The 17,693-nt window shown below is 32.4% G+C and overlaps 1 protein-coding gene across 7 annotated transcripts in view; it reads right to left on the reverse strand.

Annotated features, from left to right (window-relative positions):
- The window catches only part of LOC148606953 (uncharacterized), a 50,814-nt gene that overhangs the window by 25,180 nt on the left and 7,941 nt on the right, over positions 1 to 17,693 (reverse strand). The window contains exon 1 of one of the 7 annotated variants that reach the window (XM_088544086.1): positions 11,643 to 12,766. The exons of 2 other annotated variants lie outside the window; for them this stretch is intronic. In XM_088544086.1, the coding sequence (XP_088400212.1) occupies positions 11,643 to 11,782 (140 nt within the window). In that variant the 5' untranslated portion in view covers positions 11,783 to 12,766. Of the gene's footprint in view, positions 1 to 1,316; positions 1,474 to 7,114; positions 7,311 to 11,642; positions 12,767 to 17,693 lie in introns of those variants that run through there. 4 more of the 7 variants (XM_088544098.1, XM_088544097.1, XM_088544094.1 and 1 more) reach the window with 4 other exon arrangements.

The following is a 17,693-nucleotide window of genomic DNA, read 5'->3' on the forward strand; positions in this document are numbered from 1 at the left end:
TTTGTCAATATTAATGTGTGTAATGTAGTATTTGTGTATGGATTAGTATATAGAGATATAAACTTGATAAATAGCATTCAAATGCCATCTATAATCCCTAAACGACCATGGCAAATACATTAAGTATTAATTCAGTTGTACTCAAAAGCGATATATCTGACCTGTTTGACAAATGGATCTCAATTTACGTCAACTGTTTTTTTTTTTCAAACGTCATAATTTATGGTGGAATTGAAATAAAGTATCGATGGACTATTTTACATGAACTTTACAATAATGTCCAATGTCTACTTTCGTTATGTAAATTATTTTCCACATTCACTGTGAGAAATTTCATTTTAAAATTCAACCAAGATTACCAAAGTGAAATACATGCATTGAAGTATACATAAATGCCCATATGCGTTGCCCGAGGAGAACACGTTAACATAGAAATATCCAGTCAAATAACAAATAACAAATTTAAGGAGTAAAAGTGTTAATGATAAGTTTTTTTTTGATAAGAATTCCAATTATCTTATTCTTTTATTCCTACACAACCAGGAGTGATATATATGATAGTCATATGTTGACTATTCATAGCTTATAATGATTACCGAGTGCTAACTTACATATGACAGTCACATGACTTTAAGTAACTGTCTTTGTAAGAATCATGCAAAATCTAAAAAAATGTGATACACCCCAAAAAAAGCCTACATATTTTTATTTTTGTAATTAAGTTGTTTTATGGGTCTATACCATGAAATATGTAATTATTCATTCAAATCTGCCTGCTCTTAGGAGATAATCAACATTGAAAATCCAATAGATTCTGTTGTACTTGGGTGTCATTTACAGAGTTATCTCCCTTAATTTTGAAATCTACATTGCATTCTATATAATTTTTATCTCCTAAGAACACGGGTTATATGAAAAACTGAATGTTAATTTATGTTTACTATGGCAATTCAAACAAAATATAAAAAATAAAAATATGTAGGCTTTTTACCCATGAATCACATTTTGCATGATTCTTAGCTTGAGTGCTACTTAAATATAAATATTGGGCTTGCTAAGATATGATCATGTTTGTGTAAAATACTTTTGATAATTTTATGAAAAACGCATGATAATCAAACGAAGCATATGGCAATCATATCACGCTCGAAACATATGATAATCATATTTTGTTTTTCATATGAGTCTCATGTGTGGCACATTTGGCTGTGTACATAAATCATATTTCAAGTCAAGCGTACCATTCCAATGCACCATACATTCTTTTTTCATGCATTGTTTTCATTGCTCTAATTATTTCTTAATTTAATCCTTACTTATTCCAATGCCTCTGTTTTATTTCCATACAATTCATCAAGTCATCTCTTATTCTCTATTGTTCCCTTTCCATATTCACATTTTCTCATCTTAAATATTTTATTTATAAACGAAAACACCAAGTTCATATAAGTTTGGTTAATGTCGGCATGCTGCACATGTGTTTCAAGGAATAACCTCTCATCAACAGCATTAGAACCAAATTAATAGTCTACAAGAAGTAAGCAAAGCCAAATAATCAAAATAGGTGGCCAAATCCAGTCCTGCAAAAAGTTATCATAGAAATTATACATACATGTAAGTAATACAAATCTTGAAGCCTAGGCTGTAGGAGTTTTGAGGGTTTCGAATTTTGTGCTTTTGTAAATATCGGAAAACAAAATGTAGAAAAGGCTGGTGAACACCCTCTGGAAATATATTTACCGCCTTTTATATCACAACACACTATATAGATTTCCAACAAACTTGACAAATGTAAATCAGCTATAGATAAGCAGATCGTTGATAATCTGTTTTATTATTTGTATACGCAGTATCCACGTCTTTTGATAAGCCTTATTGGTATACGATGTTTTATAGTTCCTTTTAGAGTAGTTTATAGTTTAATGTTTTATTTGTTGTCTTACCATGATGTAACAGCATGTAATATTCTTAAATACGATACTTGTAGTCTTGTGCTTTGACAATTACGGAGGTCAATAAAGGTCATTATAAAAAAATATTTATGTCAATATTAGGATATGTCATGGCTTTTTTATTATTCGATAAATTTTGTCATAATGTTGACATACGCTTACGTTAATTCGACATAGATATGGCAACTATTTTTTTTTCGAATGACCCTTAGGCGGCCTTCGTAGAATCTTCAAATATATACCAATGAATTACGTATATTGCATTTTGCCGACCTTTTTAAGGTGTGTAACTTTAACATTTCACTACTGACCCCTACTTCTCAAGTGTTCTTTATTTCACCCTATTGGGTTTGTACGAAATCAACGGTTATTCATGTAAGATGTTTATATATGTATAAAAAGTCGTTTGAAGATGTTTATTTATGTATATATAAAGTCGTTTGAAGTCTTGGATAATGTCAGTAGAAAAAAAGATGAACATACTTTTGACATGTTTAAACTACTTAATTCAATCCTTTATAGAAAAATTCTTTCACACGATGAGACGAAAAAGACAAATATTGAAAAAATTCATATACAGTACGGAGCATGCGAATATTGTTTTTTTCACCAGTGCATGGTGGACCAATACTAGAAAATGGTGTGATTGTTGTGCGAGGTTACCAGCACATTCTTAAATGTCGGAATATAAAATAGAAAAGAAATATAGGATGAATATCAAGGAGACAACATCAGTCTTCACAGTTGTCTTTGTTTATTATATTTCATAGCGTAAGAGGAACTGTACTTTCTGTTTTACTCTTTCATTTGTTGTGCTGTGGAAGTGCATTTTTTTTTTAAAAAAGTTTATAAATTGATTTGACGTATGCAGTAAGAACATTTATCTGCTGAATATTTTTGTATCGAATATTTAATAAAAAAATCTAAACGTAGTTATAACTACACATATATCATACTAGTTAAACATGTACATTGTACGTACATGTACATATCTACACTGACTGCATGTGATGTACTGCAATTTACTTTGATGTCCGAGATAAGCTTATGTACAACATTTGTACATTCATACATACAAAACTGAAATGAAATTTATTTCGTATTCCGTACCAAGGCAGTCATACATCGATTTCAGAAACTGCTAATTTATAAATTGATAAAAAAAAAAAGTAAAAAAACGCGCATTTGTTCGCAAAGTTGTAACCTGCAGAAATACTTAAAAAGTTATCAAGGGAACCACTATTCTAGCAGAAATCAAAAGAATGCAATCCAGGGACAAAGACCAGACAGAGAAACAGCGAAGAATAAAAATAATCAAAATAATACGTACAAAGAAACAAACGTTAATGAGCAACTTGGACTCCACTGAATACCGGGAGCATAGACCAGGTGGACCGGTAGGATAAGCGTCCTTTGCATAAACGCTTACGTTTTGATAATTTGGATATTTAAATAGTACTTTCAACAATGAATAGAAATAGACTCGATTGCATACATGTATGTCTGCTAAGTTTTTGTTTGTTTTGGTTTTCTGCTTAACATTAATTGAAGACAAATAATTTCAAATGGAGGATATATTTTCGTGCATTGGTCCATTATAGAAGGAATTTCATATGAAATATCAGAAGATCACCCATGGATTTTGACAAGTTTAATCCATCAGAAAATCAATACGAGTCATTGTCAATCAAAATTACAATCGATCAATGATAAATCCTAGTTTAACGAATACCTTTAAAAGTAATAAATAACTTTTGCTTTTTTTAATGGGTAGAAGAGTTGTTATTCTAAATGACCATGTGAGTCATGTAAACCATGGGGTAACAAAGTGTTCCTTTTTTTTTTAAATGAATCTAGTTGGTCTTGGTGACATACGTCAACTTTAGAGTTTTATATCTTATACAGTTGTGATATTTGTATCCCCCGCAAAAAAATGGGGCTTTACAGATTTTCAATAATGATAGTGCTCATGCAGTGCGAAAAAAAAAATTTCAGATAGCATAACTAACAGCGGAGAAAAATATGGCGTAAATCAGAGAGTATTAGTCGGTCTGCCGAGGAGATCGGTAGAGGTTATTTTAATCTCTATTTTAAAACTTTTACACCTCTGCCATACTAAACACTAAACCACACCTCTTATGCAAATTATACAGAACACAATAAATGGCTTTGCGGATCTACATTGAATAACGTTCATGTCCTATGAATTTCTCTCATCCTGAGCCAATATCCTGCTCAGAGGGTAATATTCGCTATTTCAAAACTCAACATCTCTGCTACACTCGGTACTTAGCCACGATTCTATATACAAATTAGTACCGTACACCGGAAACAACTTCTCGAATATGTAATGAGTAGGGATCATGACTTGTGATTTTTTTTCACGTCCTGTATATCAGAGCTTATATGCTGGCGGAGTGATAAGTTAGTAATACAGTTGCCAACCGGGCAGATGTTATAGATCTACGGGTCTTATTGATATGACGGAGTGGTAAGTTGTAAATCAGTTAAGCGGTTATAGGTCTGCATAGGGAATTGATATTGTATGTCGCAAGGCGACGTATTGTCAATAGATACATCTAAAGTCACTGAACAAAAAGAATTCTGACTAAACTTTTATCGAATAATTTCGTTGCAAAAACAAATTCAAAGCCGCACATTGACCGTATATATAAATTGACCAATATTCTTATCGACTGTTAATGCAAAAGCAGCATGCTCGGTGTTATGAACTAATCCGCGTCGTGCTTTGTCCAGCAGTGTTTTATCAAGCAAATCAAATGAACCTTTCCGAACTAAAAATACGTCCTGAAGCTGAAGCATAAAGAAATTCGGTTATGGTAGGTTTTATTCTACAAGGCACGCGTTAGAACATGGCATTACTGTCTCTCTTTATAAAATAAGATATTCACCATGCGTATTGCTGATAAGACAAGTTGTACAATATCGTACAAAAGGCCTATGTCGTAATATTGCGCTTAGTATAACCTAAATATTTTGGTATCCGATTCTCTCTGTTGAAAAATTGTAATGATCTGCATATATGTACTTCAAATTGAATAAAAGCCACGTTGTGTAAGGTGATCTTATTGGTGCTAGGCTTATTTGTATATACTTATATTAAAGACGTTTAATGGACTTTTAAAGAGTCATTTTATTTAAAAAGATAGATAAATATTTGTCAAAAAGCTGATATTAAAACTCTGGTACCACAAAAAAATTCAGTGCTAAAAGAAGTTAAGTTGTTGAATAATGTACTAACGGTAGTATATCATTATTATATTCAATAATGTTTTCAGAGGAAACTACAACATAATCCTGATCTACAGCTGGTTTCAAGAACGAGGCAAAAGAAAATGATTAAACTAATTTATTAATAATAATAAAAAAAAAAACTTTGAAAAAAGTTTTCATATTTTGAAGACTTCATTGCTTTGGATTATAGTATTAAAACGAGGATGGACAAGGTGAATATGTCAAAGAGACAAACAACCCCACCGGTATGAAAAATGTCAGTTCAAGGACACACATGGGTCTTCAATAGATTAAACTCATTTTATCACCGAAAAAAAACCCACTAATTTCAACAAGCAATCAATGTAAGGTAAAAAAGATGAACATCTTCAAGATGAGTATAAATACAGTACACAGTTTTAAATCATTAGAGCAATACTTTTTTTGTTATAGAATACACAAAGTAGGTACCCCACAAGAACAAGTGACAAAAAATGACTAAGTTCAGCATGCTAAAAATTGTAAGAACAAATCAATCATTTCTGCAAGTTATGAGGTACTATTCTATCAGTGGCCGTTCATGTCAAAACAGGGATATTTCTATCGGCTTACTTTTAACAAGTACCGGCTTACTTTTCAAAAGTATCGGCTTACTTGTTAAAAGTATCGGCATGCTTATCAAAAGTATCGGCTTACTTTTGAAAAGTATGCCGTTACTTTTTTCACTCTGCATAAAGTTTTTGTATCGGCTTACTTTTGAAAAGTATGCCGATACTTTTAACAAGTAAGCCGATACTTTTGAAAAGTAAGCCGGTACTTGTTGAAAGTAAGCCGATAGAAATATCCCTATTTTGACATGAACGGCCACTGATACTATTCTTCAATATGTATATAAAAGTTTGAATGATATTTTGTAAAACATTTTTAGTTACTGATTATACAAAGTAAGTATCCCCTAAATATGACAGTAAACGGACGGACAGGGGGTACTTGACCTGTTTTCAACGTTGGTGGTGCAGTTAAAAAGGGACATAATATCAACTGCAACTGTGCAATAGAGGTTTTTTTTCCAAAATCATTAGTACTTATCTTAATAAATATATTTAAAAAAACCCTATCAAATATACATGCATCGTAAAGGTTATCAATGCGAATTTGACCTATGCCCTTTGATGCCCTGAGAGCCGATTTCAGACTGACAGGAGGTAAATCTGTAATACAGAGTAAGGATACAAAATATAACATATTGAAACAAAATTTGCGTAGCCATAAAGTCTTGTTAAACTGTTATGAAAAATTAAATCATGTAACCGTAAAAACTGTAAAATGCTTAAAACATCACTAGTATATCAGTTGTCTTTTATAAATTGAAATATTCTTATCGACTGTTAACGCAAAACTGGCATGCTCCATTTTATCAACTATTCCACTCTTCCACGTCGTGCCGTGTCCAAAAATGTTTTACTAAGTAAATCAAATGCACCTTTCTGAGAAAATTATGAAAAAAAATAAATCCTATTTAAAGTAAAACTGTAAAAGGCATTAAATAACACTAGAATATACTTCTTCCTGTCTCATTTTAGATCCGTTTAAAATAAAGCCCAACAGAAATTTAAAAAGACCAGTATACACAACTAATATTTTTAATGCTTTAAGAGTCTAAAAGGCATCTCGCTGTTAAATCTGTACTTACATTGTATATATAAATAAATTTATGCATTGATATAGTATTTTTTTTTATTTTAAATAGGTAAAAATCCATTGAACATTAGACACTTGATGATTTATGCACCGTCATGTAGGAAACTGTGAATACCCAATTCCACTCAAACGAGAGGATGAAAAGGTTGATTAAATAGCGTTATTAAAAGTAACGAATGGAAAAAATTTTGTCAAGTTAAAATATAAGTCAGTATGAAATTTCCTACCTTGACAACGCTAGCAACCAACTTTTCTAAGTAATAGATTTCAAGAGGCTTCCAAAATGCATCAATAGGTATTACTGAAAAGTCCTTCAATACATGTGGAGTGGTTTATGCAAAAGGAAGGTGCTTTAAACAAAACTCTCGTATGTTCCTTGATAATATCATACGAGGTTCGAATTTATCTATCATAAGTTAGATGAACACCTGGGCTTTAATAAATATGATAGATTTAGAAACGATCGAACCAAACACGAATTGTATAAGATTTTTGGATTGAATAATGATAAAGCTAGACCGTTTGCACTTTTCGCAAAAAGACTTTTGACTTGGTCTATTTCTTTCTGTTTAAAAATTATGATTTGCGATGATCTATTAAAAATTGTAGAAGTTCATCTTGGCATTGACTACAAGTGGTATTTTTGTTAGCAACGGCTTTCAAACAAACATCAGTTTGTATAGCGCAATGAATTGTTAAATGTGACAGCCTTTACACATAAAAAATTAGAAACAAACTAGCTTCCAACAAAAGATCACTTTGTTTTAAGTTTGGAAAAAAGTTTCTACACGTTAGCCTTTATATACCTATACCATGAGACAGCTGATTGCTTTTATTTATTTTAAAGTAGTAGTCATTACAAAATAAATCAGACAGAGTGTTATATATGTTTGTAAAAACCCCAACAAACTCGCTTCCATTTTGGTAACTTTTTTACAAAGAAACAGTTTAGATTACAAAACAGGTCTTAGTTTTCCATTAAGTTATTGACTTTTGAGACAACAATTAAACTGATTTAAAATGAAATAGCCTCTATGCAAGAGTTATCATTCTTGATTTGGTTGGTTTTAATGGGTGATGCATTTATGGTTTTTCTCCAAAATACAGATTATTATACAGAAAGGAGCATAATTAAGTAAAAGTATAGTGTATGTAGTTGGGTTTTTCGGTGGGATTTTTTACACTAGGAATCACCTCTACCATTGGCATTGTCTGAACTTTACATGGCGTGGTACTTAAATGATTCATAAACTTTAACGCAATCAAAGGTATCGCCAAAAAGACAAAGTGTTATTGAAACCGCTTTAGTAACAGTTATTGACAAATCTTTTAACTACATCCTTCATCTGTATACAACATTACGCCAGAAAAGGGTCCTCCGGAGGTTTATTTTTATAAAAGAAGTGTTTGAGTCATATCCAGCACATAAACTTTACTCTTCAGCTGTTTTATACAGGCATTTACAATAGTCAATTAAAGGTATTTGCAGAATGAATAAGTATTATTGAAGTTTAAGTAGTAACGTTGTACTCTACACATTTAACGGTTAGCAACAATATTTACAGTATTTTTCTGCTATAGAAAACTTTAACATTTTACAATGGCTCTTAAAATGTAGTGTTTAGATGAGTGTATTTTTAATGGTCGTTCTAATTCCAGGTTTGAAAATGGTTGCAGTATCTTCATCTCCCTTTTAGCTAGGAGATGACATACAAAGAAACAAAAATAAATATATTACATGTAGGTAATATATTACATGTAGGTAATATAAAAATTTCAAAGAGTCATACGAAAGGTAAACATATTACACTTTAAATTACATAGGGCGCTTACCTTACCAGTGCACCTGATCCATTCTCCCAGTTTATAGTGGAGTCCGAGTTGCTCATTTACTATTGTTACTTTGTATGTATTATTTTGGTTAATTTATGTTCTTTGTTGTGTATGTCTGTTTTCCATGTCTTTGTCCCTGGATTACATTCTTTTGATTCCACAAGAATCTTCGTTCCCTTGATTCCTCTTTCGAAAGCGAAAAATATCAATTTAAAAACGGCTAAAACAATATCAACAGGATTGATCTCCAGCTACAGAAAACATCAAATTTTACAATATTATGTTAAGATGAATGTTATTATCTAATATTCTTTCTAGTGCCACGTTTGAAAATTGGAAAATGGTTACAGTATCATATCTTCATAATCATACATTACTTTCTCTCGTAGGAGATTGGCATACATAAACATAAAAATAAATGCATTAAAACACCAATTACTTATTGCACTTTACATAGTTTCAAAAATGAATAGTATTCATTGAAAAATTCTGAACAGTTTTCAGACATCAAATTGTTCACAAATTTCGTCTGGTTAGCTAGCACAAAACATAACGATATCGCCTGATAATTGTAACAAATGTTTATCGGCAAGGGTAACTCCCAGAAGCTCGGATAGACATCCATATAGCAAATGTCTATCGACAAAGGTTACTCCTAAATGTTCGTATAGACATCCATATGGCAAATGTCTATTAGTATGTGTTACTCTCAAAAGCTCGTATAGACATCCATATAGTAAATGTCTATGAGTATGTGTTACTCCCAAAAGCTCGTATAGACATCCATATAGTAAATGTCTATTAGGAAGTGTTACTCCCAAAAGCTCGTATAGACATCCATATAGTAAATGTCTATGAGTATGTGTTACTCCCAAAAGCTCGTATAGACATCCATATAGTAAATGTCTATTAGGAAGTGTTACTCCCAAAAGCTCGTATAGACATCCATATAGTAAATGTCTATGAGTATGTGTTACTCCCAAAAGCTCGTATAGACATCCATATAGTAAATGTCTATTAGGAAGTGTTACTCCCAAAAGCTCGTACAGACATCCATATAGTAAATGCCTATGGGTAGTAGTGCTTCATAGTGGTTTATCTGGTGACACAAAATATAAAATGAGCTTCAACATAAGTGACACTGTCCTTCTTTCGGTGGATCAACCCATAGTTTAGCAATCTGTTTAACATTATCAAACCTTCTGCTGGTTCTAGCGAATTGCCAAATATAGTCATTAGGTACATCTAAGTTTAACTTGAAGAACCGCAAGTCACCGTCATTCAGCATTCAATCTACCTTGTTTGGCTTTCTTCGTAAGTCATTGTATCATTCACAATGTACCTCCACAGATGGGTGGAAAAATACCATTGAATATATATTCTTTGAGACAGTTTTAAGGGATATTTTGTTGAGTGATAATTTTAAAGCGGAAGTGCACAAGTAATAGATTTCGCTTGCAGCTTTTATTTGAAAATCTACATTATTTAGCGAAATGGGGCGGGGGAGTTTTGAGTAAACAAATTGCTAAAATTTTGAATATTCTATAAAATCCCAGCCAAGGCCAATAAATATTCCATGCCTTATTTGTTACAATCTTTGTAGCTTCATGCGGTTAGTCTTATTGCACTGAATTGTGTCATAACATGCGAATTACCGAACTTGAAAGTATATCAATCTTTATTTTATTTCCATCTAAATTCAGAACAATAGTTTCAGTATTTGATATTACAACATTAAAATATATTTGTAAATATCGTGCTATTGTTGCTATAAAAAAAAATGGGTTTTTTTTGTTCATTTCTCGAGTCAGCGAACAATAGTTAACTATTTAAGATAATCTAAGTACGTTTATTGATCATAGTTAAAAATCCCATCTCTAAATCCGAAAGTCGAAACAATCAATTGTGAAGTTCCTTGCCATACCCAAGGACTTTCCTGTCAAATCCACTTGTTTGCTTTTCTGATTCCATGGGATCATCACGTTTTGAACATAAAAGCCGATAAAACCTTTAGTACAGGAGTTTTCGATATCACATCAAGGATTGCACTTGCTGTGCACTTTAAGTTTCATGGACGAATTTTAAATAAACAATTATAGATTGAATGTGTTACATTTGAAGAAACAATTGTTACATTATTTTACGGTATTGTTCAAATTGACAAAACAAAGAGTTACGTTCAATATCATTGCAAATCATATCGTTACTTATTTTCAAAGGGTAGTGTGTGCATACATATGTTTTCAGGGGTAGATATATTACAATAAAATAGATAACATTGTATTTCCGTTCGTTAGGAGCTATCAGTGGTGGATCCGGGGGTGGTCATCAGGGCAGAACCCCTCTTTTTTTGTTGGAAACTTTTGTTGATTTCGTGCATTTGGTTGGGGGGTGTACAAATTGACCAATATCAGTCTGGAACACCCCTCTCTTGTTTCGCCACTGGATGCTATAAAATCAGCTTCACTCAAATCTCCTAACAGAAAAGTCTACTCTTTTGTCAAAAGCTTGCCAAGGTTTTAAAGACATTTATTTACAATCGTGCTTAACGTCCTATAGATTAGCATTTTGAGTCGGATTATTTTTACAAGACTTTAGCTATCGTTTTAAAAATTCTCCGGCTGACCCCATAAACTTATTGATCAATATGAGGTGTCAAAAAAAATTGACTGGTTCATCAAAGCTCATATATAACACATATAATATTTATAATATTTAAAATATTTAGAATATTTAGAATAAATTGTGACATGTTGTTATTCACTGATTTTTCGCTTTATGTATGCTTTACTAATCAATGTCTTACCATTAATACTTTCGCTTTAATTCAAAGTTGAGGGAAAATACCAAAACAAAAAAACAAAAAACAAACAAAAACAAACAAAAAACAAAAAAAAAAACAAAAAAAAAAACAAAACTTACGGTTGTTGATCTTCTGTCGGTTGCTGTGGTACTGCTTCATTGTCTATTGTTGCCTCGGGAACTGTTGTCATAGATAGTACGGGTGGAGCAGACGGCTGTGGGGACGAAATGGTTATATCAGGAATCCCGACGTCCTCCATGTTTCATCAAAATTTAATATTAAAACTAGACACTTTTCCAATATTGCGACAACTAATTTGACAAAGGAGTTAATTTACGGCGTATTCTATATTCTCTTTATAAACATCGCTTTATTTAAGATAAGAACACATCAAAGGTAATTAAGCCACGTGAGATTTATTGATGATAGCTGTGTTCTTTATGCATTAATTTCCAAATTTATCAAAAGTTGTGCAACCTTATCACAACAAAATCACGATGCAAATTTCCATGTTCCATAGAGATGAGTGGGTAATCTGAATTCAATCATAAAACCTAGCTTTCTTTTATATTACGCTGTTGTAATGCACTTAAATGGCGCTTTTAAATTTCGTCACATCATTCCACGAGCCCAACTTGTAAAAAGTTTGTTCAAATGTTTATTTTGTAATCTCACTGAACACTTCAAAAGGTTGAAGCCGGTTTCAAGTCTTAAGTTATGAACTTGATTCCACTTTAAAACAGATGTATGTATTGTAGATTTCCAAATCAAGGAACAATGAACTGAATGTACCCAAGGACTGTACCATACTAGCAAAAAATGGTATTTAAAAGTTTTCGAGCATGTTTTTCATTTAAACAGAACACCCCATGAGTGTTGTAGTTAGCATCATACTTAAAGTTAAAGACGCCAACTTTGCTCTGCTTTCAATAGAATTTCGAGAATAGAACGCACCAGTACTTCTTCAATATCCTTGATTTTCAATCAAATTAAAAGTTTTGAAGAACGACATCAATGAACATCGAGTTATCATCCAATTCTAAATTTAAGGAGCGAACTTTGATCCACATTTCATAGATATAAATACTCAATTCAAGCAATAACGGAGTACTTTAAAGTAATTACACTTTAAAAGTAAATTCCAAATATTTATCATTAAAATCCTTCAGTAATCCTATTTGGGGATTTCCATACATTCCATGCAGTAGTAAGTTTTCAACGTAAAACTGGTAGTTATATGTAAGTCTTAGTTCGTACCACGCCTTTTTTCTTACTGAGAATGCAAATTAAGTACACGTCTGTGTAATTATCAGACAGGTGGTAATATACCATTGGCGGAACTTTTAAATGTTAAGCGCATTTACTGCATCATCCTGGACATGCGTAACAAAATTTCTAAACATTTTTAAGGTACAATGTCAGAACATATTTCAGCAATAGAGTTGAGCAAACGTTTTTGATGTATTGTTCTTACTATACGACCTGCGCGATTCTTACATGGAGCTGTACCTAACTACCTTAACTGTTTACTAACAATAAAGGATGAAATGTACTTGATATTAACTTTTACAACTATTCTACTTAAATAAATGTTTTATTAAACTGATATTCAATACGAAAACGTGGTGGTTTTTTTTAAATCTTGCGTGCTGGTGAAATACACAGTCTTGTTGCAAGTGACGATAAAATCAACAAGACCAACAAAGTATTGAACTCATTAAAAGAACAATATACTTGTTGATGTAATAGAAGGTCTATTGATATGACAAAATAATATAGTTGAACAAACAGTGACAGTTTTGTGCTGCCTCGAGGTTTTCAAAGATGTTAACTTTAATTATATTCAGTTTACAGCTATACTTTTCGATGACAAATTTAGATTGTACTGGTGATTAGCATGAGGACGTGACAATTTGATAACTACAAAAGTGTATTTCGTACACTCAGCTTGTTTCAGTTCGGACCATTTAATTATGCACTATAAACTATTTTTTTCTGAAATTACCAATTACTTGTCCTGAATTTTTTCCTATTATGACCCCTTTCTGAGATTCCCTTATCCCTTGTAAAATCAAATGTATATGGTTATGTTCTAAAATGTTTTTTTATGACCTGATTTCTTTTCGAAGTTGAAACTTGAAGGCTATTGTTAAATTGGTGAAGACTTCGAATTTATTGTAGTAAAACAAATGTGTACCTCTAGTATACTGTTAACTGTGTAATATTACACGAGCTTAATGGCGTATTTGTTTCGAAAACAGCAAACAACAATTCTCATTTTAATTAAAGAAGTCTGATGTAGATAAGGTTTAAGTACAATTTCCGTTGCAGACCAAATAACCTTGTGCCCATTTTCATTAAAAAAATCTCAAATTTAGATTTTTCTCATTTCAAATTTTGACAAATCAGATCACTTGAAAGTGAAGAGTAATCAAGGGAACCAAGGGAACACTCGCCGAGTTGCTCATAAAAAGTCAAGTCCGGGGTAGACAAACGAGGAAAGGAAAGCTATGACCCGTTGAATAAATCAGTTTTCATGGTGCAGGTGTACACGATAACGATCAACGAGTTCATGATGACGACCATAAAACTTCTGTAGTGATGACTTCAATCTTGTAGCAACATAACCCTGTTCCAGAAGCCTATTTGTTAGAGTTCTAGTGCTATACAAAAAGTCTGCGTAGTATCGGCAAACTCTGGCATAACGTATGAGTTGTGATATGAACACTCCATGCGCAGGTGCTGAAGGGATGTTGCCACAGATGAAAGGAAAGCTGACAATTTTGAATGAAAAATCATCGTGTTTGTCGTAAAGTTTGGTCAACAGTTTTCCTTTACCATCGATTTCTAAGTGCAGGTCAAGATATGAGGCTGACTTCACAGCGTCTGTAGTATCCTTTAACTCAAGTTCTTTGGGGTAGATGCGATGTATCAAATTCCTGAAATTAGGATTGTTTAAAGATAATACGTCATCTATATAGCAGAAACTGAGATTAAAGTCGAATGTGTTTGCACATCAAATACAGTCCTGTACATTGTACATGATTCGATTACGGGACTTTTACTTACAAATATAGTAAACACTGTAACGCTGAATTACTTTGTCCATACCAATTTTCGTGATATAGTAATAAAATTTTAACCTATTTTTATCTAAATTACATATCTATTTTGAAGCCCACCCGACTACAAAATGCAAGACTATTTGAAATTTAACAAAGGGGTAGACATACAAAGACGTTAACGCGTGTTGAATGTATATTACAGTGCAACCTAATTAAACCGAACTGGTTGTGTTTGGACATGTGTTCGGTTTTGACAGATGTTCGGTTTAGACAGATTTTCGGTTTGGACAAGTGTTCGGTATTGACAGGTGATTGGTTTGGACAGATGTTCTATTTAGACCGGTGTTCGGTCTGGACAGGTGAAGTTTTCGGTTTGGACAAGTGGTCGATTTAGACAGGAGATCGGTTCGGACAGGTTATCTGTTTGGACAAGTGTTCAACTTAGACATGTGTTTGGTTTGGACAGATGTCCGTATTAACAAGGTTCAAAATACATGTAAATCGATATAAAGGACTGTAAAAAGGGTCTGGATTTCGGAAGGTTTTCGGATTATTCAGGGTTCGTTTTAGACGGGTTTCACTGTAATTTCAGAGGACTGAGAGCTACAAAATTTAAGAAGACCATAAAATGACACACAAGATTTATCTAAAGATTCGTGTAGATTTCACAGTGAATATAAACAAGTTATCATTGTCTCAAAAGTTTAAGAAAAGAATGGATATAAGAATGTATAAATAATTACACCATTACAACATTCGGAACGTCGTTTGTGCAGAGGGGAAATGAGTAAAAAAGTATATTGAAGTCCAGCATGTTCAACTAGTGATGTGAGAACTAGTAAAACAACCATGGACGTTGGGAAAGTTGAGAATACAACTGACTTTGTTATAATGTGATCTGTAGTAAAAGATGACACTCATTAGGAAATACGTCATAAAGCGTATAAGGATAACTAAGTCGTTACTTTACAATGGGTAGATCAGGTAAATTAAATGATTTCATATCAGTTCAATATAAGTTAAAGTTTAATATTAATCGGAATCTTTGTCGTTTGAAACAGTAAGTTGTTTAATTCAAGATCGAAGTTAGTTAAATTATGCTAAGTAAATTTAAATACAAACATCGATAGGAATAGGATTTTCCGCCAATTTAACACTGACTAAAAATCAGGTGCAAAATTATCATTTTCATATATACAGCATGCTAATTTGCAAATAAGATTAAACTAATACTAGGGGTGGGTCATTGTATTTCTCTATACGGGCGGGATAATTGTTTTACGGAGTTGTCAAATATAAGATATTAATGAAAGTCACAAAGAACGCATTTTATGCGACGGTGATTTACTTACAAATACGGCATTCCACTTTGATCTACGCGGTAAAAAAAATTGAAAAATAAGACAAAATTTGTTTAATGCTCTGTGACATTTCTTTGCAGATATAATAACTTTAAAATGTATATAAAATCTAATCACGTCTTGTATTACTCAGGGTATACCATACATACATTGCTTTTATGTTCTCCTTCAAAATTGCCCCTTAAGTATGAAAGGCATGATTATACTGAATAAATATATATAGATGACCTGCAGGAGCGGGTGTTACATTGTATCAACGAGCATGTACAATGTATTCCTGATTATCAGAGATCAGGGGTTGGAAATTTAACTTCTTCCTCTTGCTTGAAAATTGGTTACTAATAAGTTATAACCTTTTTTTTTATATATAAAACCCCGCTTATTTTTTATATACATTCTGATTATCATGATTTTGTAATACGTTTGATTTTCGAAACCTAAATTCAACCAACATAAATCAGAAAACGCGTCTTTACAATGAGGTTCAAAAGATGCCAGGTCAAAAATGGCGACCTGGAAAGCAAACTCTATCAGGTTGTACATGTATGAAAAATAACGGTAATAAATCAAACTGCTAAAACTTAAATGCTTAGATATATTGATAAAATAATACTTTTAATCGATTGATCATACTTTAAACTTCAACACTTGTCGATTTTTTAGATTGCTTTTATGATGTATGATTGGCATAGATATATACTTTTGACAAGAGGTTGAAGGTTACCGTATGACTAGACAGGTTTTAACAATGGTTCAAAGTTAGATTTGTAGGTACATGTACATGCAACACCTGTGACTAGGGCTAAGGGTCGTAAATATTCTACAGAACGGTATGGGATCAACCAACTGTATGAAGGAAAGTCGATAAATATGAATTTAAATTCAACATAATAAACTTATGTCCGATTCACACACAGCTCGATTTCAAAAGCAGCTGTACCAATCGTGGATGGCAACTTAAAAAACTGTAATCGAAGTTCACTAAAGAGTACCCGCTCCCCACCCAGTAACTATGTGTAAAAATATAAACGAAGTCATCAAAGTTTGTCAAATTATCAAGTAGCTGCAGAGAAAATTGGAACGACTCGGAAAAAGTGGAAGAACGGACGGACACCATGAATGCTATTTTATTACCTTCGCAGAATTTGGGGTATAATATAATCAATCAACCTTTCCTCCGAAAAAATGACAAGGTCTCTAGTGTGTATTGAGACGTTTTAAACTTTTGCTCATCTTTCATTTATTTCACCATGACTTTTCAACAATCGGAAACGTTTGTTGTACAAGGAAGACATTGATTATTTTTTAATTAACAGTTTCTAGGACATAGGGAAATTGCTTCGTGTAAAATAACAATTAAGTTATTGAGATTGCTCCGATTGCTTCCTTTTTCTTCCACCAACATTAATTATTGATTAGATGTCTAAATGGTACAGTCTCCGAAACAGACGTCCTTGTATCTTTGTATCTTCTACTTCAATAAAGAGCTACGCAACCGCTGTTTCGGAAATTCTGATTAGAATGGAGAAACATGTCAAATATGTGAATACATGTAATTCAAAATTTGGTGCGAAAATCAGAGCACCATACACATACATGTAAATATATATGCCGGCAAAAAAATAAGCATGTTATGTCAATGAAACTCAAATGCCACGTTAAATAATTGGGACTTCTTCGCTTGAACTTCGCGAAAACTTAGATCTTTGATTTATTCTCCTGAATTAGATGATTACTTGTTTGT

The sequence above is a fragment of the Perna viridis genome, chromosome 9 (assembly GCF_037379345.1).
Source record: "Perna viridis isolate PV_CMFRI_1.1 ecotype Kerala chromosome 9, ASM3737934v1, whole genome shotgun sequence".
Taxonomy (NCBI): Eukaryota; Metazoa; Mollusca; class Bivalvia; order Mytilida; family Mytilidae; genus Perna; species Perna viridis.